A 26307-nucleotide genomic window follows, 5' to 3' on the forward strand; every position below is an offset into this window, starting at 1 on the left:
ATGAAGATCATCAAAGGTAAGTGAATATTTAATGTTATTTCTGACTTCTGTTGACCCCACAACATGGCGGATATCTGTATGGCTTGATTTGTTGTCTGAGTGCTGTACTCAGATTTTTGCATGGTGTGCTTTTTCAGTAAAGCTTTTTTGAAATCTGACGCAGTGGTTGCATTAACAAGAAGTGTATCTATAATTCCCTGTATAATAGTTATATCTTTTATCAATGTTTATTATGAGTATTTCTGTAAATTGATGTGGCTCTCTGCAATATCACCGGATGTTTTGGAACTACTGAACATAGCGCGCCATTGTAAACTCAAACAAAACAATTTTTGTAAATAAATATGAACTTTATCGAACAAAACATAGATATATTGTGTAACATGAAGTCCTATGAGTGTCATCTGATGAAGTTCATCAAAGGTTAGTGATTCATTTTATCTCTATTTCTGCTTTTTGTGTTTTTCTGTGACTAGGTGCAGACCTAACATAATCGTCTGGTGTGCTTTCGTCGTAAAGCCTTTTTGAAATCGGACACTGTGGTGGGATTAACAATAAGTTTATCTTTAAAATGGTGTAAAATACTTCTATGTTTGAGGAATTTTAATTATGAGATTTCTGTTGTTTTGAATTTGGCACCCTGCACTTTCACTGGCAGTTGTCATATCGATCCCGTTAACGGCATTCAAGGTATAAGAAGTAAAAAAATAAATATGAATAAGAAATAAAAGTAACAAGTACTTAAATAGCAGCAGTAAAATAACAATAGCGAGACTATATATATAGGGATGTACCGGTACAGAGTCAATATGCGGGGGCACCGGTTAGTCGAGGTAATTGAGGTAATATGTAAGTTAAGGTAGAGTTTTTAAAATGAATATGCATAGATAATCACAACAGAGAGTAGTAGCAGTGTAAAAGGGGGGGGGGGGGGGGGGGAATGCAAATAGTAAAAACACAATATAACGTACTATAATTGTTCAATCTTTTATCTGATATGGGTCAAAGTGATATTGACGTCTGTGGTGTGTTGGTTGTGATGATGATGAACACGATGATGAAGATGCTTAGACCTACTCTTTTACCGGGGGGACCAGGCGGACCAGATTCACCAGATGGACCAGGGGGACCCTAGAGGACAGAAGACGTACAAAATAGAAGAAGAGACGAGGAACGAGAGTTAGGAGTCTTTGCAAAAAAATTAACACAGTCTGTTGTGAATAAAGGTATATTAACGTGATGTAGAGGATTAGTATGTGAAATCTGCAATGGATTGTCCAATATCCTAACAAATAGAGAACTATGTGACCACATATTGACATTAGACAGGTATGAATTGTAAAAGGTTTAACTAATATCTACGAGTGGAGTAAGACAGTCTGAAATATCGCGTCGGTTTTCAGAATCAGCTTCATCCAATTATCTCAAAGTTAATTAGATGCAATCGCAGCACATTTCGGTTTACTTAACCAAATATTTGAACAACACAAATGAGAAAGTGGAGAATACAACTCTTGAGCAGATAGGAATTAACAGAATTATTCAACTGCGTAATTTGGTTTATAGTGGAAATCTCCATTGTTATTTCAGAGAATTAAAAATGATTTTAAAGTTGAACTTCACTGAAACATTACAAAACCTTATTTTACTTTAACTTCAAATGACACTTCAAAATACCTTACTCTGATACCACAAACTTTATACAATACCTTACTCTGAGACCACAAACTTTATACAATACCTTACTCTGATACCACAAACTTTATATAATACCTTACTCTGATACCACAAACTTTATACAATACCTTACTCTGATACCACAAACTTTATATAATACCTAACACTGATACCACAAACTTTATATAATACCTTACTCTGAGACCTTATACTTTATATAATACCTTACTCTGATACCACAAACTTTATATAACACCTTACTCTGATACCACAAACTTTATACAATACCTTACTCTGATACCACAAACTTTATATAATACCTTACTCTGATACCACAAACTTTATATAATATCTTACTCTGATACCACAAACTTTATATAATACCTTACTCTGATACCACAAACTTTATATAATACCTTACTCTGATACCACAAACTTTATATAATACCTTACTCTGATACCTAATACTTTACATAACACCTTACTCTGATACCACAAACTTTATATAATACCTAACACTTTATACAATACCTTACTCTGATACCTTATACTTTATATAATATCTAACACTTTACACAATACCTTACTCTGATACCTTATACTTTATATAACACCTTACTCTGATACGTTATACTTTATATAACACCTTACTCTGATACCTTATACTTTATATAATATCTAACACTTTACATAATACCTTATTCTGATACCTTATACTTGATATAATACTTAACACTTTACATAATACCTTACTCTGATACCTTATACTTTATATAATATCTACCACTTTACATAATACCTTACTCTAATACCTTATACTTTATATAATACCTTACAAATTGCATAACACCTTACTCTGATATCTTACACTTCACACAACACCTTACACTTTACATACTACTTTACAATGTACATACTACCTTACTCTGATACCATACACTTCACATAATACATGACACGTTACTTAATCATTTAATATGATACCTTACACTTTGCATAATCCTTTACTATGACACCTTACACTTTACATAATACCTTACACTTTACATAATACCTTACTCTGATACCTTATACTTTATATAATACATTACACTTGAAATAACACCTTACCCTGATACTTTAGACTTTACATAACACCTTACTCTGATACCTTACACTTTACATAACACCTTACTCTGATACTTTACACTTTACATAACACCTTACTCTGATACCTTACACTTTACATAACACCTTACTCTAAAACCTTACACTTTACATAACACCTTACTCTGATACCTTACACTTTATATAACACCTTACTCTGATACCTTATACTTTACATAATATCTAACACTTTACACAACACCTTACTCTGATACCTAACACTTTATATAATACCTTACTCTGATACCTTATACTTTACATAATATCTAACACTTTACACAATACTTTACTCTGATACTTTACACTTTATATAATACCTTACTCTGATACTTTACACTTTACATAACACCTTACTCTGATACCTTACACTTTACATAACACCTTACTCTGATACCTTATACTTTATGTAATACCTTACTCTGATACCTTATACTTTATATAATATCTAACACTTTATACAATACCTTACTCTGATACCTTATACTTTACATAACACCTTACTCTGATACCTTACACTTTTAATGAAACATTACACTTTACACAATAGCTTACTCTGATACCGTACACTTTACCTTACTCTGATACCGTACACTTTACCTTACTCTGATACCTTTCACTTTACACAATACCTTACACTCTACTTAATACCGTACTCTGATACCCTACACTTTAAATAATACCTTACACTTTAAATAATACCTTACACTGTATATACTACCTTATTCTGATACCTTGTACTTTAAATAATAGCTTACAGTTTACATAATACCTTACTTTGATACCTTACATATTACACAGTACATTACTCAGAGGCAAACACACACAAAAACATGAACTCATTCCTAATGCTAAGAGTAAAAAACGTTTTCTTTGATTTCCCAGCACTTGTAAATCTATTTACATTCGTAAATGTTAATGCATTTTGATATTCACACACCCGAACAAAGGCTTAAATAATCAGATTTGTTGTTCATATTTCTAAACAAATATTAAGAACTCTGTACATACTATTACTCATATACCAGATCTGAAGAAGAAAATTGTATGACTCAATGTTCTCTATTGCAGGTACTTATTCACAAATGCAAGCTTATGGTAATGTATTACAGGCAAAGCACACAGGGGGTTGTATCGGTTATGTTGGATAGGATATGCGAGGCTATTCATATATAGACGATTAGGACAGACTAATGGCAAATGGTGATGGTAATACGCTCACACAGTTGCCCACTCTACCGTGCTGCAAATTGGAATTCAGAAATGTGTAAAATTGTTGATTTTGTGTTTATAATATTTATGACATATGGACTTACAGGTTGACCAGATTCACCATCCTCTCCTTTCTCTCCTGCAGAGCCGTCAGTTCCCTAGAGAGAGAGAAGAAACACAAACATGTACATGTGAGATGGGGTCACCACGATCTGATTCCATTACAAATGACCATTCCTGGTAGCATTGGGAGTCACTGTACACATACAGTGCACACTATACGCATGGAAAGGCATTACAGTCTGACTGACAGTGATGGCATCTCATAATACTGGTATCTTTACAGCCGGATTAGTTGAATAATAATACATTGAGGCATGAATCAAAGACGTGATGCTCACAGCAACACCAGCTTCACCCGGTGGACCAGGATCTCCAGGGAAACCAACCGGACCCTGGAGAGACAGGGGGAAAAAAACATAAAAAGTGTATAGATATAATTTATTATATTACACAATATTACAATATTAATTAAACCTAAGTGGCCAAGGAACAATATATTGTTTGTGCCTAATGACTGTTGTAAATCTGATGGTGAGAGGTTTAGCTGTCGTCCCCCCCCCCCCAACCATATCAACTATCAATGGCAGTTTGTGTAAAACTTAGCTCCTACATTCTACAAACAGTAATGTCAGCATTCGCCACAGTCCACTACTCTATTGAAATAGACAGGATGTCTTAAAAACATGTACGTGGTTCTATCACTGAGAGCTGATGTCTTATGGGAGTAGAGAGTGACTCTTACAGGATTTCCCTTGGGTCCATCATCTCCAGGCGGTCCTTTGGCGCCTGCGGGTCCTGAAGCTCCAGGTGGTCCTGCCTCTCCTTTGTCTCCTCTCTCGCCTTCAGGTCCCTGTAGAGAACAACAAATAGCATCAATATTCATTTAGGTCCCTGTAGAGAACAACAGATGGCATCAATATTCATTTAGGTCCCTGTAGAGAACAACAAATGGCATTAATATTCATGTAGGTCCCTGTAGAGAACAACAGATGGCATCAGTATTCATTTAGGTCCCTGTAGAGAACAACAGATGGCATTAATATTCATTTAGGTCCCTGTAGAGAACAACAGATGGCATTAATATTCATTTAGGTCCCTGTAGAGAACAACAAATGGCATCAATATTCATTTAGGTCCCTGTAGAGAACAACAGATGGCATCAATATTCATTTAGGTCCCTGTAGAGAACAACAAATAGCATCAATATTCATTTAGGTCCCTGTAGAGAACAACAAATAGCATCAATATTAATTTAGGTCCCTGTAGAGAACAACAGATGGCATCAATATTCATTTAGGTCCCTGTAGAGAACAACAGATGGCATTAATATTCATTTAGGTCCCTGTAGAGAACAACAGATGGCATTAATATTCATTTAGGTCCCCGTAGAGAACAACAAATGGCATCAATATTAATTTAGGTCCCTGTAGAGAACAACAGATGGCATTAATATTCATGTAGGTCCCTGTAGAGAACAACAGATGGCATCAGTATTCATTTAGGTCCCTGTAGAGAACAACAAATGGCATCAATATTCATTTAGGTCCCTGTAGAGAACAACAGATGGCATCAATATTCATGTAGGTCCCTGTAGAGAACAACAGATGGCATCAATATTCATTTAGGTCCCTGTAGAGAACAACAGATGGCATCAATATTCATGTAGGTCCCTGTAGAGAACAACAGATGGCATCAGTATTCATTTAGGTCCCTGTAGAGAACAACAAATGGCATCAATATTCATTTAGGTCCCTGTAGAGAACAACAGATGGCATCAGTATTCATTTAGGTCCCTGTAGAGAACAACAGATGGCATTAATATTCATGTAGGTCCCTGTAGAGAACAACAGATGGCATCAGTATTCATTTAGGTCCCTGTAGAGAACAACAGATGGCATTAATATTCATGTAGGTCCCTGTAGAGAACAACAGATGGCATCAGTATTCATTTAGGTCCCTGTAGAGAACAACAGATGGCATTAATATTCATGTAGGTCCCTGTAGAGAACAACAGATGGCATTAATATTCATGTAGGTCCCTGTAGAGAACAACAGATGGCATTAATATTCATGTAGGTCCCTGTAGAGAACAACAGATGGCATTAATATTCATGTAGGTCCCTGTAGAGAACAACAGATGGCATCAATATTCCACTCTGCCACGTCAAATAGCCAGAAGCCACAGGGCTCTTCTCGCAGGTTGTACTTACTGAAATGGAATCATTGCGAACCGTAGGTCGGGATTATTTTTTTTTACCTTGAACATCACAGCAGCTTTTTGTGATGTTTTTGTTATTTTTGCATAACACAAAACGTACCATGAAGTTGGCTCTTTGACAAGAATGTTTGTTTTCCCCAATATCTTGGCGCGGTCCAGGGGGAATTCATTCTTATGACGTGAGTATCGACTCGGAGTATGATAATATTCAGGAATGATTTTGTTCATGGTTCTGGAATGTACTGAAGATTCAATTGGGACTGAGCTGCCTCGGTTTCACAGCTATAACCATGTTAAAAGGGACAGAGCTGCCTGAACTACACAGTTATAACCATGTTAAAAGGGACTGAGCTGCCTCGGTTTCACAGTTATAACAATGTTAAAAGGGACAGAGCTGCCTGAACTACACAGTTATAACCATGTTAAAAGGGACAGAGCTGCCTGAACTACACAGTTATAACCATGTTAAAAGGGACTGAGCTGCCTGAACTACACAGTTATAACCATGTTAAAAGGGACTGAGCTGCCTCGGTTTCACAGCTATAACCATGTTAAAAGGGACAGAGCTGCCTGAACTACACAGTTATAACCATGTTAAAAGGGACAAAGCTGCCTGAACTACACAGTTATAACCATGTTAAAAGGGACTGAGCTGCCTCAGTTTCACAGCTATAACCATGTTAAAAGGGACAGAGCTGCCTGAACTACACAGTTATAACCATGTTAAAAGGGACTGAGCTGCCTGAACTACACAGTTATAACCATGTTAAAAGGGACAGAGCTGCCTGAACTACACAACCATAACCATGTTAAAAGGGACTGAGCTGCCTGAACTACACAGTTATAACCATGTTAAAAGGGACAGAGCTGCCTGAACTACACAGTTATAACCATGTTAAAAGGGACAGAGCTGCCTGAACTACACAGTTATAACCATGTTAAAAGGGACAGAGCTGTCTGAACTACACAGTTATAACCATGTTAAAAGGGACAGAGATGCCTGAACTACACAGTTATAACCATGTTAAAAGGGACAGAGCTGCCTGAACTACACAGTTATAACCATGTTAAAAGGGACAGAGCTGCCTGAACTACACAGTTATAACCATGTTAAAAGGGACAGAGCTGTCTGAACTACACAGTTATAACCATGTTAAAAGGGACTGAGCTGCCTCGGTTTCACAGCTATAACCATGTTAAAAGGGACAGAGCTGCCTGAACTACACAGTTATAACCATGTTAAAAGGGACTGAGCTGCCTCGGTTTCACAGTTATAACAATGTTAAAAGGGACAGAGCTGCCTGAACTACACAGTTATAACCATGTTAAAAGGGACAGAGCTGCCTGAACTACACAGTTATAACCATGTTAAAAGGGACTGAGCTGCCTGAACTACACAGTTATAACCATGTTAAAAGGGACTGAGCTGCCTCGGTTTCACAGCTATAACCATGTTAAAAGGGACAGAGCTGCCTGAACTACACAGTTATAACCATGTTAAAAGGGACAAAGCTGCCTGAACTACACAGTTATAACCATGTTAAAAGGGACTGAGCTGCCTCAGTTTCACAGCTATAACCATGTTAAAAGGGACAGAGCTGCCTGAACTACACAGTTATAACCATGTTAAAAGGGACTGAGCTGCCTGAACTACACAGTTATAACCATGTTAAAAGGGACAGAGCTGCCTGAACTACACAACCATAACCATGTTAAAAGGGACTGAGCTGCCTGAACTACACAGTTATAACCATGTTAAAAGGGACAGAGCTGCCTGAACTACACAGTTATAACCATGTTAAAAGGGACAGAGCTGCCTGAACTACACAGTTATAACCATGTTAAAAGGGACAGAGCTGTCTGAACTACACAGTTATAACCATGTTAAAAGGGACAGAGATGCCTGAACTACACAGTTATAACCATGTTAAAAGGGACAGAGCTGCCTGAACTACACAGTTATAAACATGTTAAAAGGGACAGAGCTGCCTGAACTACACAGTTATAACCATGTTAAAAGGGACAGAGCTGCCTGAACTACACAGTTATAACCATGTTAAAAGGGACAGAGCTGCCTGTACTACACAGTTATAACCATGTTAAAAGGGACTGAGCTGTCTGAACTACACAGTTATAACCATGTTAAAAGGGACAGAGATGCCTGAACTACACAGTTATAACCATGTTAAAAGGGACAGAGCTGCCTGAACTACACAGTTATAAACATGTTAAAAGGGACAGAGCTGCCTGAACTACACAGTTATAACCATGTTAAAAGGGACAGAGCTGCCTGAACTACACAGTTATAACCATGTTAAAAGGGACAGAGCTGCCTGTACTACACAGTTATAACCATGTTAAAAGGGACTGAGCTGCCTGAACTACACAGTTATAACCATGTTAAAAGGGACAGAGCTGCCTGAACTACACAGTTATAACCATGTTAAAAGGGACAAAGCTGCCTGAACTACACAGTTATAACCATGTTAAAAGGGACAGAGCTGCCTGAACTACACAGTTATAACCATGTTAAAAGGGACAGAGCTGTCTGAACTACACAGTTATAACCATGTTAAAAGGGACAGAGCTGCCTGAACTACACAGTTATAACCATGTTAAAAGGGACAGAGCTGCCTGTACTACACAGTTATAACCATGTTAAAAGGGACTGAGCTGCCTGAACTACACAGTTATAACCATGTTAAACGGGACAGAGCTGCCTGAACTACACAGTTATAACCATGTTAAAAGGGACTGAGCTGCCTGAACTACACAGTTATAACCATGTTAAAAGGGACAGAGCTGCCTGAACTACACAGTTATAACCATGTTAAAAGGGACAAAGCTGCCTGAACTACACAGTTATAACCATGTTAAAAGGGACTGAGCTGCCTCAGTTTCACAGCTATAACCATGTTAAAAGGGACAGAGCTGCCTGAACTACACAGTTATAACCATGTTAAAAGGGACTGAGCTGCCTGAACTACACAGTTATAACCATGTTAAAAGGGACAGAGCTGCCTGAACTACACAGTTATAACCATGTTAAAAGGGACAGAGCTGCCTGAACTACACAGTTATAACCATGTTGAAAGGGACTGAGCTGCCTCGGTTTCACAGCTATAACCATGTTAAAAGGGACTGAGCTGCCTCGGTTTCACAGCTATAACCATGTTAAAAGGGACAGAGCTGCCTGAACTACACAACCATAACCATGTTAAAAGGGACTGAGCTGCCTGAACTACACAGTTATAACCATGTTAAAAGGGACAGAGCTGCCTGAACTACACAGTTATAACCATGTTAAAAGGGACAGAGCTGCCTGAACTACACAGTTATAACCATGTTAAAAGGGACAGAGCTGTCTGAACTACACAGTTATAACCATGTTAAAAGGGACAGAGATGCCTGAACTACACAGTTATAACCATGTTAAAAGGGACAGAGCTGCCTGAACTACACAGTTATAAACATGTTAAAAGGGACAGAGCTGCCTGAACTACACAGTTATAACCATCTTAAAAGGGACAGAGCTGCCTGAACTACACAGTTATAACCATGTTAAAAGGGACAGAGCTGCCTGTACTACACAGTTATAACCATGTTAAAAGGGACTGAGCTGCCTGAACTACACAGTTATAACCATGTTAAAAGGGACAGAGCTGCCTGAACTACACAGTTATAACCATGTTAAAAGGGACAAAGCTGCCTGAACTACACAGTTATAACCATGTTAAAAGGGACAGAGCTGCCTGAACTACACAGTTATAACCATGTTAAAAGGGACAGAGCTGTCTGAACTACACAGTTATAACCATGTTAAAAGGGACAGAGCTGCCTGAACTACACAGTTATAACCATGTTAAAAGGGACAGAGCTGCCTGTACTACACAGTTATAACCATGTTAAAAGGGACTGAGCTGCCTGAACTACACAGTTATAACCATGTTAAAAGGGACAGAGCTGCCTGAACTACACAGTTATAACCATGTTAAAAGGGACTGAGCTGCCTGAACTACACAGTTATAACCATGTTAAAAGGGACAGAGCTGCCTGAACTACACAGTTATAACCATGTTAAAAGGGACAAAGCTGCCTGAACTACACAGTTATAACCATGTTAAAAGGGACAGAGCTGCCTGAACGACACAGTTATAACCATGTTAAAAGGGACAAAGCTGCCTGAACTACACAGTTATAACCATGTTAAAAGGGACTGAGCTGCCTCAGTTTCACAGCTATAACCATGTTAAAAGGGACAGAGCTGTCTGAACTACACAGTTATAACCATGTTAAAAGGGACTGAGCTGCCTGAACTACACAGTTATAACCATGTTAAAAGGGATAGAGCTGCCTGAACTACACAGTTATAACCATGTTAAAAGGGACTGAGCTGCCTCAGTTTCACAGCTATAACCATGTTAAAAGGGACAGAGCTGCCTGGACTACACAGTTATAACCATGTTAAAAGGGACAGAGCTGCCTGAACTACACAGTTATAACCATGTTAAAAGGTACAGAGCTGCCTGAACTACACAGTTATAACCATGTTAAAAGGGACAGAGCTGCATGAACTACACAGTTATAACCATGTTAAAAGGGACAGAGCTGCCTGAACTACACAGTCATAACCATGTTAAAAGGTACAGAGCTGCCTGAACTACACAGTTATAACCATGTTAAAAGGGACAGAGCTGCCTGAACTACACAGTTATAACCATGTTAAAAGGGACAGAGCTGCCTGAACTACACAGTTATAACCATGTTAAAAGGGACAGAGCTGTCTGAACTACACAGTTATAACCATGTTAAAAGGGACTGAGCTGCCTGAACTACACAGTTATAAGCATGTTAAAATGGACTGAGCTGCCTGAACTACACAGTCATAACCATGTTAAAAGGTACTGAGCTGCCTGAACTACACAGTTATAACCATGTTAAAAGGGACTGAGCTTCTTCAGTTAAACAGAATCTTGACTAGAACCAAAAAAGTGGATAATATTACTCCAGCGCTAGCCTCTTCTGTTAAGGCTAGGGCTGATTTCAAGGTTTTACAGCTCACCTACAAAGCATTACATGGGCTTGCTCCTACCGCTCTCTCCGTTTTGGTCCTGCTGTACATACCTACAGGTACGCTACGGTCACAAGACACAGGCCTCCTTATTGTCCCTAGAATTTCTAAGCAAACAGCTGGAGGAGGGCTTTCTCCTAAGGAGCTCCAATTTTATCGAATGGTCTGCCTATCCATGTGAGAGACGCAGGCTCGGTCTCGACCTTTCAGTGTTTATTGAAGACTCATCTCTTTAGTAGGTCCTCTGATTGAGTGTAGTCTGGCCCAGGAGTGTAAAGGTGAATGAAATGGCACTGGAGCGACAAACCACTCTTGCTGTCTCTGCCTGGCCGGTTCCCATCTCTCCACTGGGATTTTCTGGCTCTAACCCTATTACAGGGGCCGAGTCACTGGCTTACTGGTGCCCTTCCATGCCGTCCCTTGGAGGGGTGTGTCACTTGAGTGGGTTGAGTCACTGACATGATCTTCCTGTCTGAGAATTTGCTCCCTTTAATTCTCTCTCTCTCCCCTCCCGGAGGACCTGAACTCTGGGAACATGTCTCAGGACTACCTAGCCTGATGACTTCTTGCTGTCCCCTGTCTACCTGGTCGTGCTGCTGCTCCAGTTTCAACTGTTCTGACTGCGGCTATGGAATTATGACCTGTTCACCTCACCTGCTACCTTGTCCCGGACCTGCTGTTTTCAACTCTCTCTCTCTCTCTCTCTACCGCACCTGCTGTCTCTAACTCTGAATGATCGGCTATGAAAATCCAACTGACATTTATTCCTGAGGTGCTGACCTGTTGCACCCTCTACAACCACTGGGATTATTATTATCTGACCCTGCTGGTCATTTATGAACAGTTGAACATCTTGGCCATGTTCTGTTATTATCTCCACCCGGCACAGCCAGAGGCGGACTGGCCACCCCTCATTGCCTGGTTCCTCTAAGTTTCTTCCTAGGTTCTGGACTTTCTAGGGAGTTTTTCCTAGCCAACATGCTTCAACACCTGCATTGCTTGCTGTTTGGGGTTTTATGCTGGGTTTCTGTACAGCACTTTGAGATATCAGCTGATGTAAAAAGGGCTTTATAAATACATTCGATGGATGGATTGATGTTAAAAGGTACTGAGCTGCCTGAACTACACCGTCATAAACATGTTAAAAGGTGGACGATGTGTACTATATTTAGTCTGTTAAGAGCGTCTGTTAACAGTTCGTGAAGTGACTCAGCTTGGCTGTTTTACCGTGGAACGTTGGCCAACAGCACACTGAGAACCACGCTGTGACGCTGGCCCGTCAGTAGCAACACAGCACCAGCAATTACTACCACCTCACATCACTAACAGCACTCGCCATGTCTCCGTGTTGTTATTCAGTTGTATGTGAGGTCTTGTGAAGTAGATTCGCTATACACCAATCATAGTTCTGGTAATAGGGGAATACACAAACACATGATGACTTGGATGATAGATTATTTTAGTAACGCGGTCGGGGACAAACAGACACACTGGAAAAAAATACACTTACTCCAGTACCGGGCTCTCCAGAGGTTCCGGGGTTGCCTGTTTCACCGTTTTCACCCTGAAAATGAAAACGCACCATGTTAGAATCTCTACCGTGATCGACACCCTTATGAATACCATTATCTACTAGATTACATTACCTTTATGAACACATTATCCTGTTGTAAACACAATCCTATGACATAGTAATTACATTATCCTGATACACTATTGATTACATTGCCCTGATGCCCTAATGATTACATTACCCAGATCATCTAATGATTACATTACCCCGATTCCCTAATGATTACATTACTCTGATGCCCTAATGATTACATTACCCCGATGCCCAAATGATTATATTACCCTGATGCCCTAATGATTACATTACCCCGATGCCCTAATGATTACATTACCCCGATGCCCTAATGATTACATTACCCCGATGCCCTAATGATTATATTGTCACAATGCCCTAATGATTACATTACCCCGATGCCCTAATGATTACATTACCCTGATGCCCTAATGATTACATTACCCTGATGCCCTAATGATTGCATTACCCCGATACCCTAATGATTACATTACCCCGATGCCCTAATGATTACATTACCCCGATGCCATAATGATTACATTACCCCGATGCCCTAATGATTACTTTACCCCGATGCCCTAACGATTACATTACCCTGATGCCCTAACGATTACATTACCCTGATACCCTAATGATTACATTACCCCGATGCCCTAATGATTACATTACCCCGATGCCCTAATGATTACATTACCCCGATGCCATAATGATTACATTACCCCGATGCCCTAATGATTACTTTACCCCGATGCCCTAACGATTACATTACCCTGATGCCCTAACGATTACATTACCCTGATGCCCTAATGATTACATTACCCCGATGCCCTAATGATTACATTACCCCGATGCCCTGATGATTACATTACCCCGATGCCCTAATGATTACTTTACCCCGATGCCCTAACGATTACATTACCCCGATGCCCTAACGATTACATTACCCTGATGCCCTAACGATTACATTACCCTGATGCCCTAATGATTACATTACCCCGATGCCCTGATGATTACATTACCCCGATGCCCTGATGATTACATTACCCCGATGCCCTAATGATTACATTACCCTGATACCCTAATGATTACATTGTCATGTTGTCCAAACATTCTTAGGACTTTAGAATGATATGAGTAGTACTATATTTTTCTAGTGGATGTTGAGTGTCATTGTGTTGAGCTCCTGAGCACAATTAATATAGATTTGATAACAATAAGGCTAGTCAGAATGCCCTCTCAGAGCGGTGGTAACCTTCCACGGATATGCTTCATATTCTGTTGCATTAAGTATTGATGCTGTCAGATGGCATTAAAATGGAGGAGTGCTGTTGGAACTGTTGTAAAATAGGTATTAAAAGTGTCAGATCACTAACTCAGACACAGGCTGCCATAGGAAATTCATTACTTTAGGATTGGTGGCTCGCCTGTGGGACGCTTGAGCTAACGTAGGTTAATGCGATTAGCATGAGGTTGTAAGTAACAAGAACATTTCCCAGGACGTAGACATATCTGATATATGCACAGAAAGCTTCAATTCTTGTTCACCTAAATGCATTGTCCAATTTACAGTAGCTATTACAGTCAAAAAATACCATGCTATTGTTTGAGGAGAAATACCATGCTATTGTTTGAGGAGAAATACCATGCTATTGTTTGAGGAGAGGCACAGTTTTGAACATGACGAGTTATTAATAAATTGAGCAGTCTTGATACAACATTTTGAACAGAAACACAATGGTTCATTGGATCAGTCTAAAACGTTGTACATGCACTGCTGCCATCTAGTGGCCAATATCTAAATTGCACCTGGGCTGGAATAATACATTATGGCCTTTCTCTTGCATTTCAAAGATGATGGTACAGAAAAAAAAACATTATGGTTGTTTTTTTCTTTGTATTATCTTTTACCAGATCTCATGTGTTATATTCTCCTATGTTCCTTTCACATTTCCACAAACGACAAAGTGTTTCCTTTCAAATGATACCAAGAATATGCATATCCTTGCTTCAGGGCCTGAGCTACAGGCAGTTAGATTTGGGTATGTCATTTTAGGCAAAAATTTTGAAAAAAAAGGGTCCGATCCTTAAACATTTGGAGCCCTGGGGATCAGTGAACTGGGGAGAAGGGATGGGTTAGATGGAGGGATGATGACTGGATGTCCATCCCAGAGATGGACTCCAGACTACAGTGGCCATCTTGTGATGGGCACACGCTCTCACCTTCTCACCCACGCCTCCCATAGCACCCACACCACCGGGAGGACCTTGTGCACCCTAACAGGAAACAGAGAAGAAGAGAGAGGAGTCAGTGTTCATTGCCTCAGTTATCATACCTGGCAGTTTAAGCAGGCAGAGGCATACTACAGTATTTCACATTGACATGCACAGTCACATATGGTAATGTGACAATGAGTTATCAACATGTGGTCCTGTACGTACATCAGCTCCACTAGGACCCTGGGCACCTCTGGGACCAGGGGGACCGGGAGGACCCTGTAAAGGGACAACAGAAAAAGGAAGTGAATATTTCACATTTCAATAGAAGATACAAATGCATATAAAACTATTTATTTGAAAAGTGATAAAAAAAAACAATTTTTTGTTGATGATTGTTTGCTCACCATCGGACCGACGTCGCCATTCTCCCCCTTCTCGCCTGGAGGTCCAGGAAGACCCTGAGGTCAGACGGAAACAAACAAGCGCACTTTAAATTATTCTGGTTTAGCTTGAGCAAAACATGCAGTCGTAACAACAAAAACAACTAAGCAAATAACCTCAAAGTGTAGTTTTAGCATTTTTAAAATGTAACTTTCCATTTGGTTTATGATGGTTCATTGGACAGTGACATTTTTGTGTTAGGTGTATTGTAGCTTTTAGTGCACCTCTTAGGTAAACGGTATAAAGTGAACACGCAGTTAGCGAAGCCCTTCGCTCTGTCAGATTCAACAGCAAAGGATTGCTAAAAACCAAACGCCATTCAGTGTCCTAATTAATCACCAATTAGACTTTTAGACCCTCTGTCACAAAGAGACGCGTGTGTCCATGTTGACAGAAAGAAAATACAGTAGAGGAGAAGAGACTGAACCTCATACTGTATAACTGTGTGACCAATAATGAGTTCATGGAAAATGAAAGAAAGCAACAACGAGACAAAACTGAATGTAATTTTTTTATTCTCTCTATGGTAAGATGGAAGTCATTCATTCCTACACAAGAATCCCATTACTCATCTCCCTGCATGTTAACCCTGTGGTTGAGACGTCATATGTGCGTTTGATCCCTGACATTTCTACCGTAATTGCTATGATAATTCCTGATTTTGTCTCCTCCACTATTCAAAGGCAGTTTGTCTCCATTGTCACTCCAAGGAGCAAGGTGGGAGCGAGGACATCCAAGATATCATTCCATCTGCTATTAACTCTGTTACAAAAAGCTATCTTCTTCAAATACCTACGCCCCAAGATAACTTATCTTCCTCAAATACCTACGCCCTAAGATAACCTATCTTCCCCAAATACTTATTCCCCAAGACAAGCTAACTTCCTCAAATACCTATGCCCCAAGACAAGCTAATGTCCTCAAATACCTACGCCCCAAGACAAGCTATCTTCCTCAAATACCTACGCCCCAAGACAAGCTATCTTCCTCAAATACCTACGCCCCAAGACAAGCTATCTTCCTCAAATACCTACGCCCCAAGAGAAGCTATCATCCTCAAATATCTACACCCCAAGAGAAGCTATCTTCCTCAAATACGTACGCCCCAAGACAAGCTATCTTCCTCAAATACCTACACCCCAAGAGAAGCTATCTTCCTCAAATACCTACGCCCCAAGATAACCTATATTCCTCAAATACATGAGCCCCAAGGGAAGAAACTAAGGCTGACAGACTGTTTGTGTGTATGAGTGTATGTGTTTGAGCATGTGTCTGTGTGTCTATGTGTGTGAATGTGTGTGCGTCTGTGTGTCCATCAGTGTGTGTGTGTGTCCATTAGCTTCTGTGTGTCTGTATGCTGATTTGTCCCCCTGGTGTGGAACATTCATCGGAGCAGAGGTCTCGTCAGCCAGAGGTCATAAACAGAAACACTCATTATGCACCACAGTGTGGAGAGAGGAGAGTGCGTTCAGTGGTCTAGGAATGAATTAAATAGCAATGGAAGTGAATTACACCCAATTAAAAGTCAATTGAATTGAATAGCTGAGAAGATAACGTTTATTATACCTATCAGCAAGGAACACAGACTGAGACCAAGGTCTCTCTTACAGCTGGGCCCTGCGTATACATGTTTACGCATACAGTTTAGGTACAATGATTTAAGAAACTACACAAGACAAACAAAACGATCACAGATAACACACACAAATACAGCAGCAGATTATTACATGTACACACAGGTTATTCTCCTAACAGATTATTCCCCTAACAGGTTATTCCCCTCACAGATTATTCCCCTAACAGGTTATTCCCCTCACAGGTTATTCCCCTAACAGGTTATTCCCCTAACAGATTATTCCCCTAACAGGTTATTCCCCTAACAGGTTATTCCTCTAACAGGTTATTCCCCTAACAGGTTATTCAGGTTTAAATTTAGTCTGCAGGCTATTCCATAGGCAAGGAGTGTAACAGGAGAAGGCAGCCATACCCAACTCTGTGGAAATCACATGGACCTCAAGTGGAATCCATACCCAACTCTGTGGAAATCACATGGGCCTCAAGTGGAATCCATGCTTGAGACCTGGTTTTAGGAATTATAATTAAAATGTTGATGAGTGATGTTAAATAAGAAGATAGCCGTTTACAAAGCTCGTCAACATGCATTTTAAAAGACAGTTTATCATCCAGCCATATCCCTATGTATTTATATGCAGATTAATTTGAGCGCCATCTACGCTGCTAAGTGTACATGTATTTTCAACCAACATTTTGAACCTATTAAAAATCACAAAACGTGTTTTCTTTGCATTTAAAACAAGTTTCAGGAGTAAAGATACTCTTGAATTGTCTTAAAATCTGTCTCCAGCTGCGATAATGCTTGGTCAGCCGTTGAAGCAATAGAGTACATGTCATCAGCATATAGATGAATTTTACACTTCTTTTTTTGAGATCAGCTTAGTATTGCGGAAAGATTGTTGCTTCCATCAATGTAATTGTCTGCATCATTTCCAATCCCCCCATATATTTATTGGGGTAAATATATATATATATATATATTTACTTTAGATAGTCATGAAACCAACGACAGGCATCCAATCCCAGTCCTTTTGATGACAGCTTACCCAAAAGTATCACATGGTCTACAGTGTCAAAAAGCTTTAGACAAATCTATGAACAAGGCGGCACAGTACTTTCTGTTATCTAGGGAACTATTAATATCATTTACAACACGTACAGAGTGGTAGCTCTGTGGTAGGTCAGTGTTTAGGTCTGAAGCCAGATTGATTACTAGAAAGAGTATTGTTAACAGTTAAAAATTATTGTATTTGCCTATTCACCAGTGACTCTAGAAGTTTAGCCAAACAGGAGAGCTTAGAGATGGGCTGATAATTATCCAACTCACTACCATCACCTCCCTTGAGGAGTGGTTAAACAAACCCTGTTTTCCAAGATTTAGGAATCTTTCCTTACGACTAATGTTTGATTAAAGATATGCGTCACCGCACTAGCAATGATAGGTGCCACACACTTGTGTAAATATGGATCACTACACCAGCAATGATAGGTGCCACACACTTGAGTAAATATGGATCCAGATTGTCAGCGCCTAATGATTTCTTAGACTCTATAGCAGATAGTGCAGACGAGACCTCATCTTCTGTGACTTTTTGGAACTTATATACCGGCTTACTGTTTTACACATCAGCTGAAGACCGAGGGGCTGAAACAGTAGACGGGTCAGGATCATGTTGGCCATTTTTTCTTTCAAAAATAAATCTAGCAGAAATAAAGTGCAGAAAGATGAGATTGCTCTTGGAGACTAGCGGGTATTGTCTATATACATCCATCAAGACAATGACCCCGGTTTAACGAACAGCTAATTCATTTTGCTCATAAAGACAATTCCTGTACTGTACAACACATTCCCTTACATTGATGAGTTACAAGCAAACTCAGGACAACACCTCACCATATCCTCTCTTTAGGAATCATATCTCTTTAGGGACCATCTCTCTAGGTATCATCTCTCTAGGAATCCTCTCTTTGGGAATCCTCTCTCTTTAGGTATCATCTCTCTAGGTATAATCTCTTTAGGAATCATCTCTTTAGGAATCATCTCTTTAGGTATCATCTCTCAAGGAATCATCTCTTTAGGAACCATCTCTTTAGGTATCATCTATCTAGGTATCATCTCTCTAGGTATCATCTCTCTAGGAATCATCTCTTTAGGTATCATCTCTCAAGGAATCATCTCTTTAGGAACCATCTCTCTAGGTATCATCTCTCTAGGTATCATCTCTCTAGGAATCATCTCTTTAGGAATCATCTCTTTAGGAATAATCTCTATAGGAATCATCTCTCTATGTATCATCTCTCTATGTATCATCTCTCTAGTTATCATCTCTCTAGGAATCATCTCTTTAGGAATCATCTCTTTAGGAATCATCTCTTTAGGTATCATCTCCCTAGGTATCATCTCTCTATGTATCGTCTCTTTTAGAATCATCTCTTTAGGAATCCTCTCTTTAGGTATCCTCTCTTTAGGTATCTCCTCTCTGGGTATCTTCTCTCTAGGTATCTTCTCTCTAGGTATCATCTCTCAAGGTATCATCCCTTTAGGATTCATCTCTTAAGGAATCATCTCTCTATGTATCATCTCTCTGTGTATCTCATCTCTCTATGAATCATCTCTCTAGCTATCATCTCTTTAGAAATCATCTCTATGCTCTCAAGTTGCTGAAATTTATTGTGAAGAAACTTAACACGATTAAAAACAGATCATTTACCTCTGGCATTTCACAACAAAAAAAATATTTCTATTTGGTCTTTAATGGCGGTATTTTAATATTGACGGATTAAACAGCCAGTGGCCAATGAATGGGACTATGGGTCAGCACAACATCAGAAGACAACACAGCACATGACAGACCCCGTTAAGACTCACAGAGACAATGAAAACATCAAACGATGGTGCTGTGCATGACTGCCAGTGGGCTCCATGGTTAAGCCTGTGTGTGTGCATACTGAATGTGTGCGTGTGCGCGCGTGTGTGCGTGTGCACGCGTGTGTGTGTGTGCATATGTGTGACTGTGTGTGAAGAAGAGGGGGGGGGGGGGGGGAGTTACTTATTGCAAAGCGTGTGACTTTTCACATGCCATAAGCCAATACACTATAGAGGTGATGGCTAGGTGTGTGAGGGTTCATTTGGGGCCCCACCCACCTGCAGACCGATGGGACCAGGGGGCCCGGGGAAACCTCTGGATCCTTCGTCTCCCTTCTGTCCGAACATCCCCTGCTGACCCCTGGGACCGGGCTCTCCATCACCTCCCTGAGGACACAGTGACCATGGTAACACACTGATGGAGCTCATGGCAAAGCGGTATGAGGTGCAGCTGAGTGTCTTTCAATGGGGCTAAGGTGGATCCAAGGCTGGACAGAGACAGAGGTACTCACTGCAGGTCCAGGAGCACCGATGCGACCCTGGAGACCAGCTGGACCGGGAGGACCCTGTTCCCCCTTGTCTGCTTTGCTTCCCTTCTGACCTGGCTCTCCAACCTCTCCCTGGGACACACAGGACACACGTCACAATCACAGGACACACACATCACAACACGGGAAACACATCACAACACAGGACAAACACATCACACAGGACACACACTAGAGGTCGACCGATTAATCGGAATGGCCGATTAATTTTGGTATTTTTGGACACCGATTTTTAAAATGTATATACATATTTTGACACCTTTATTTAACTAGGCAAGTCAGTTAAGAACAAATTCTTATTTTCAATGACGGCCTAGGAACGGTGGGCTAACTGCCTTGTTCAGGGGCAGAACGACAGATTTTTACCTTGTCAGCTCAGGGATTCGTTATTGCAACCTTCCCGGTTACTAGTCCAACCCTCTAACCACCTGCTCCAACAATGGAAATGCATGTTCTCAAAAGATGGAAGGCAGATTGGAGGAGGTGAGATCAGGTGGGACCATTCTAGCCAATGAAATAGCAGATACACGTGTATACAGGCCATAGAGATAGATAGAGGACTCATCGTTGTATCTGTGCCATTATAGCATCTGTGACAACTAGAGGTCAACCGATTAATTGGAATGGCCGATTAATTAGGGCCGATTACATTACACTCCACGAGGAGCCTGCATGGCAGGCTGACTACCTGTTATGCGAGGGCAGCAAGAAGCCAAAGTAAGTTGCTAGCTAGCATTAAACTTACAAAAAAATAATCAATCTTCACATAATCACTAGTTTACTACACATGGTCGATGATATTACATGTTTATCTAGTTCGTCCTGCGTTGCAAATAATCGATGCGGTGCTTGTTAATTTCTCATCGAATCACAGCCTACTTCGCCAAGCAGGTGATGATTTAGCACTGTCGTTGCACCAAACCTAACCATAAATATCAATGCCTTTCTTTAAAATCAATACACAGGTATATATTTTTAAACCTGCATATTTAGTTAATATTGCCTGCTAACATGAATTTCTTATAATTAGGGAAATTGTGTCACTTCTCTTGCGTTCTGTGCAACAGAGTCAGGGTATATGCAGCAGATTGGGCCGCCTGGCTCGTTGCGAACTGTGTGAAGACTATTTCTTCCTAACAAAGACTGTAATTAATTTGCCAGAATTGTACATTATTATGACATAACATTGAAGGTTGTACAATGTAACAGCAATATTTAGACTGATGGATGCCACCCATTAGATAAAATAAGGAACGGTTCCGTATTTCACTGAAAGAAAACACGTTTTGTTTTCGAATTGAAAGGTTTACGGATTCGACCATATTAATGACCAAAGGCTCGTATTTCTGTGTGTTATTATGTTATAATTATGTTATAAAAGTTGGAGACTTTTATCTCCCTCACCAACTTCAAACATCTGCTATCTGAGCAGCTAACCGATCGCTGCAGCTGTACATAGTCTATTGGTAAATAGCCCACCCATTTTACCTACCTCATCCTCATACTGTTTTTATTTATTTATTTTTCTGCTCTTTTGCACACCAGTATCTCTACCTGCACATGACCATCTGATCATTTATCACTCCAGTGTTAATCTGCAAAATTGTAAATATTCGCCTACCTCCTCATGCCTTTTGCACACAATGTATATAGACTATTTTTTTTCATTCTACTGTGTTATTGACTTGTTTATTGTTTACTCCATGTGTAACTCTCCATGTGTAACTCTCCATGTGTTGTCTGTTCACACTGCTATGCTTTAGCTTGGCCAGGTCGCAGTTGTAAATGAGAACTTGTTCTCAACTAGCCTACCTGGTTAAATAAAGGTGAAATAAAAAAAATAAAAAATAATCATAATAATTAAGTCTATGATTTGATATTTGATTGAGCAGTCTGACTGAGCGGTGGTAGGCAGCAACAGGCTCGTAAGCATTCATTCAAACAGCACTTTCGTGCGTTTTGCCAGCAGCTCTCCGCAATGCTTCAAGCATTGAGCTGTTTATGACTTCAAGCCCATCAACTCCCGAGATGAGGCTGGTGTAACCGTGAAATGTGAAATGGCTAGCTAGTTAGTGGGGTGCGCGCTAATAGCGTTTCAATCGGTCACTCGCTCTGAGACTTGGAGTAGTTGTTCCCCTTGCTCTGCATGGGTAACGATGCTTCGAGGGTGGCTGTTGTCGTTGTGTTCCTGGTTCGAGCCCAGGTAGGAGCAAGGAGAGGGACGGAAACTGTACTGTTACACTGGCAATACTATATATAATACTAAAGTGCCTATAAGAACATTCGACGGTCAAAGGTATATGAAATACAAATGGTAGAGAGAGAAATAGTCCTATAATTCCTATAATAACTACAACCTAAAACTTCTTACCTGGGAATACTGAAGTCTCATGTTAAAAGGAACCACCAGCTTTCATACGTTTTTGGTCCTCCATTAATCGGTATCAGCGTTTTTTGTCCTCCATTAATCGCTATCTGCGTTTTTGGTCCTCCATTAATCGGTATCGGCGTTTTTGGTCCTCCAATAATCGGTATCGGCGTTTTTGGTCCTCCATTAATCATTATTGGCGTTTTTGGTCATCCAATAATCGGTATTGGTGTTGAAAAATCATAATCGGTCGACCTCTAGCACACACACATCACACAGGGCATACACACACACAGGACACACACACATCACATAGGGCATACACACATTACATAAGGCATACACACATCACACAGGGCATACACACATAACACAGGAAACACACATCCCACAGGACACACACACATAACACACACACATAACACAGACACACACATAACACACACACATCACACAGGACACACACACATCACACACACACACCACACAGGACACAAACATCACACAGGACACACACACATAACACAGGACACACACATCACACAGGACACATACACCACACAGGACACACACATCACACAGGACACACACATCACACAGAACACACACACACCACACATGACACACACATCACACAGGACACACACACCACACAGGACACACACATCACACACACATCACACAGGACACACATACCACACAGGACACACACATCACACAGGACACACACATCACACAGGACACACACACCACACAGGACACACACATCACACAGGACACACTCATCACAAGGAACACACACACACACACCACACAGGACACACATCACACAGGACACACACACATAACATAGGACACACACATCACACAGGACACACACATAACACAGGACACACACACACATAACACAGGGCATACACATCTACAATAACACCTACTTCCAAATGTCAACCTTGTATATAAAAAACACTTGTCAGTGTATTGGCAAATCAGTTAATTACCTGCAAAATATATGTGCAATTACAAATACAAGTGTGCATGGTGTTGGAGTTTAGCTGGATGATTTTTGATGGTTTAATAAAAACATACTGTATGATTGGCAGCTTAATAGACTGGCTGGATTGTAACCTTCTGGGAGAAAGCAGGAGATAAATCAGACACAGTTTTTACCCTTTATATATCTTCTAAGTACAGTTTGTTTAAGATGATGGATATGCAGACAGAGACAGAGAGAGAGAGACAGACAGAGACAGAGACAGAGAGAGAGAGAGAGAGAGAGCGAGAGACAGGGAGAGACAGGGAGAGACAGGGAGAGACAGCCAGAGACAGAGAGAGACAGAGAGAGAGAGAGAGACAGATAGAGAGAATGAGAGAGACAGGGAGAGAGAGAGAGACAGATAGAGAGAGAGACAGATAGAGAGAGAGACAGATAGAGAGAGAGAGACAGGGAGAGAGAGAGAGAGAGAGAGAGACAGAGAGAGAGAGAGACAGATAGAGAGATAGACAGATAGAGAGAGAGACAGATAGAGAGAGAGACAGATAGAGAGAGAGAGACAGATAGAGAGAGAGAGAGGGAGAGAGAGACAGAGAGACAGAGAGACAGAGAGAGACAGACAGACAGACAGACAGACAGACAGACAGACAGACAGACAGACAGACAGACAGAAAGCGAGGGTACTAACCTTGTCACCGTCCTCTCCGGGTGGACCCTGAGGTCCGGCAGGGCCAGGCAGACCCACTGGGCCTTGGACTCCGTCACGACCAGATGGTCCCTGAGGACCTTTCTCACCAGGCCCTCCCTTCTCTCCAGCAGGCCCTGGGGGCCCCTGAGAGCCAGTTCTACCAGACAGACCGATTGGGCCAGCAGGTCCAGCACTACCTCTCTCACCAGGGGAGCCCTGCGATGGAGAGAGAGAGGGAATGAGAGAGAGAGATGGAGAGAAAGAAGTCAAACACACTTTAAAGATAATGATTGAGGAAAGATGCAAGTTCAGAGTTCTGAGTTTTTAATGTGGGGTGAAATATTATAATATAATATACCGTGGCAGCAGGTAGCCTAGTGGTTAGAACGTTGGACTAGTAACCAGCAGGTAGCCTAGTGGTTAGAGCTATTGGACTAGTAACCAGCAGGTAGCCTAGTGGTTAGAACGTTGGACTAGTAACCAGCAGGTAGCCTAGTGGTTAGAACGTTGGACTAGTAACCAGCAGGTAGCCTAGTGGTTAGAGCTATTGGACTAGTAACCAGCAGGTAGCCTAGTGGTTAGAACGTTGGACTAGTAACCAGCAGGTAGCCTAGTGGTTAGAACGTTGGACTAGTAACCAGCAGGTAGCCTAGTGGTTAGAACGTTGGACTAGTAACCAGCAGGTAGCCTAGTGGTTAGAACGTTGGACTAGTAACCGAAAGGTTGCACGATTGAATCCCCGAGCTGACAAGGTAAAAATCTGTCGTTCTGCCCCTGAACATGGAAGTTAACCCACTGTTCCTAGGCCGTCATTGAAAATAAGAATTTGTTCTTAATTTACTTGCCTAGTTAAATGAATGTTAAAATATATATATATATATATATCAGGCCATCTAGAATGACTATCAGAATCCAACATTAGAATGATTAAAACCGCTGATGGCTTCTACCTCGATGGAAAAGATCAACCTTTTTCAGAAGCACTGTATGATCCAGCCAGTATAAAACGTAGAAAACAGCAATAAAGTACGGGTCATTTCTGAAGAGAGAGGGTCTCGCTTTTAGTCACTCAGAGCCATTCTCCCTTTTCTTTAGAAGCATTATCATTAGCTCTCTCCTCTCTGAGCAGAACTGAGCAGCAGGTCTCAGAGAGATTGAGGGAGAGAGACGGAAGGGAGCAGGCAGTCTGGCAGGTAGTCGTAATCTAGCCCTGAGGAGTGATCTGACTACTGAGTGTGGAACTGACTGACTGCTGAGGTCTTCAGGGCTCTTCTCTTCACATGCTGCCTCTGCCTGGTGCACAGCAAGCGAATGTTCCAACAGGGAGGGAGGCTGTCGGTGTCGCCTGGAGCTCAGTTAGTGAATATGGCTATGTCCCAACAACACTATGGGCTCGGGGTGTGAGCCTATACCCTTATATAGCTGGTCTTTCTTGTCTCCTTTCCTCAGGGAGAAGTTTAGATAGTCTGTGTAAAATCAAATCACATTTTTATTGGTCACATACAAATGGTTAGTTAAATGGATGTTAATGCGAGTGAAGGGAAATGCTTGTGCTTCTAGTTCCAACAGTGCAGTAATATCCAAATAATTATCTAACAATTCCCAACAACTACCTTATACACCAAATCTAATAATAAGTAA

At 40.8% G+C, this 26307-nt stretch overlaps 1 protein-coding gene across 1 annotated transcript in view; it reads right to left on the reverse strand.

The window, feature by feature from the left end:
- Positions 1–26307, reverse strand: part of LOC110490894 (collagen alpha-1(XI) chain) — a 178696-nt gene that overhangs the window by 32656 nt on the left and 119733 nt on the right. The window contains exons 42-52 of the mRNA XM_090199066.1: positions 24667–24882; positions 20581–20688; positions 20348–20455; positions 15591–15644; positions 15409–15462; positions 15190–15243; positions 12895–12948; positions 4838–4945; positions 4434–4487; positions 4137–4190; positions 1078–1131 (exon numbers count right to left, since the gene is read on the reverse strand). Coding sequence (XP_090055192.1) covers positions 1078–1131; positions 4137–4190; positions 4434–4487; positions 4838–4945; positions 12895–12948; positions 15190–15243; positions 15409–15462; positions 15591–15644; positions 20348–20455; positions 20581–20688; positions 24667–24882 — 918 coding nt within the window. The remainder of the gene's footprint in view (positions 1–1077; positions 1132–4136; positions 4191–4433; positions 4488–4837; positions 4946–12894; positions 12949–15189; positions 15244–15408; positions 15463–15590; positions 15645–20347; positions 20456–20580; positions 20689–24666; positions 24883–26307) is intronic.

Source organism: Oncorhynchus mykiss, chromosome 15 (genome assembly GCF_057628025.1).
Source record: "Oncorhynchus mykiss isolate SJ-2025 chromosome 15, ASM5762802v1, whole genome shotgun sequence".
NCBI classification, from domain to species: Eukaryota; Metazoa; Chordata; class Actinopteri; order Salmoniformes; family Salmonidae; genus Oncorhynchus; species Oncorhynchus mykiss.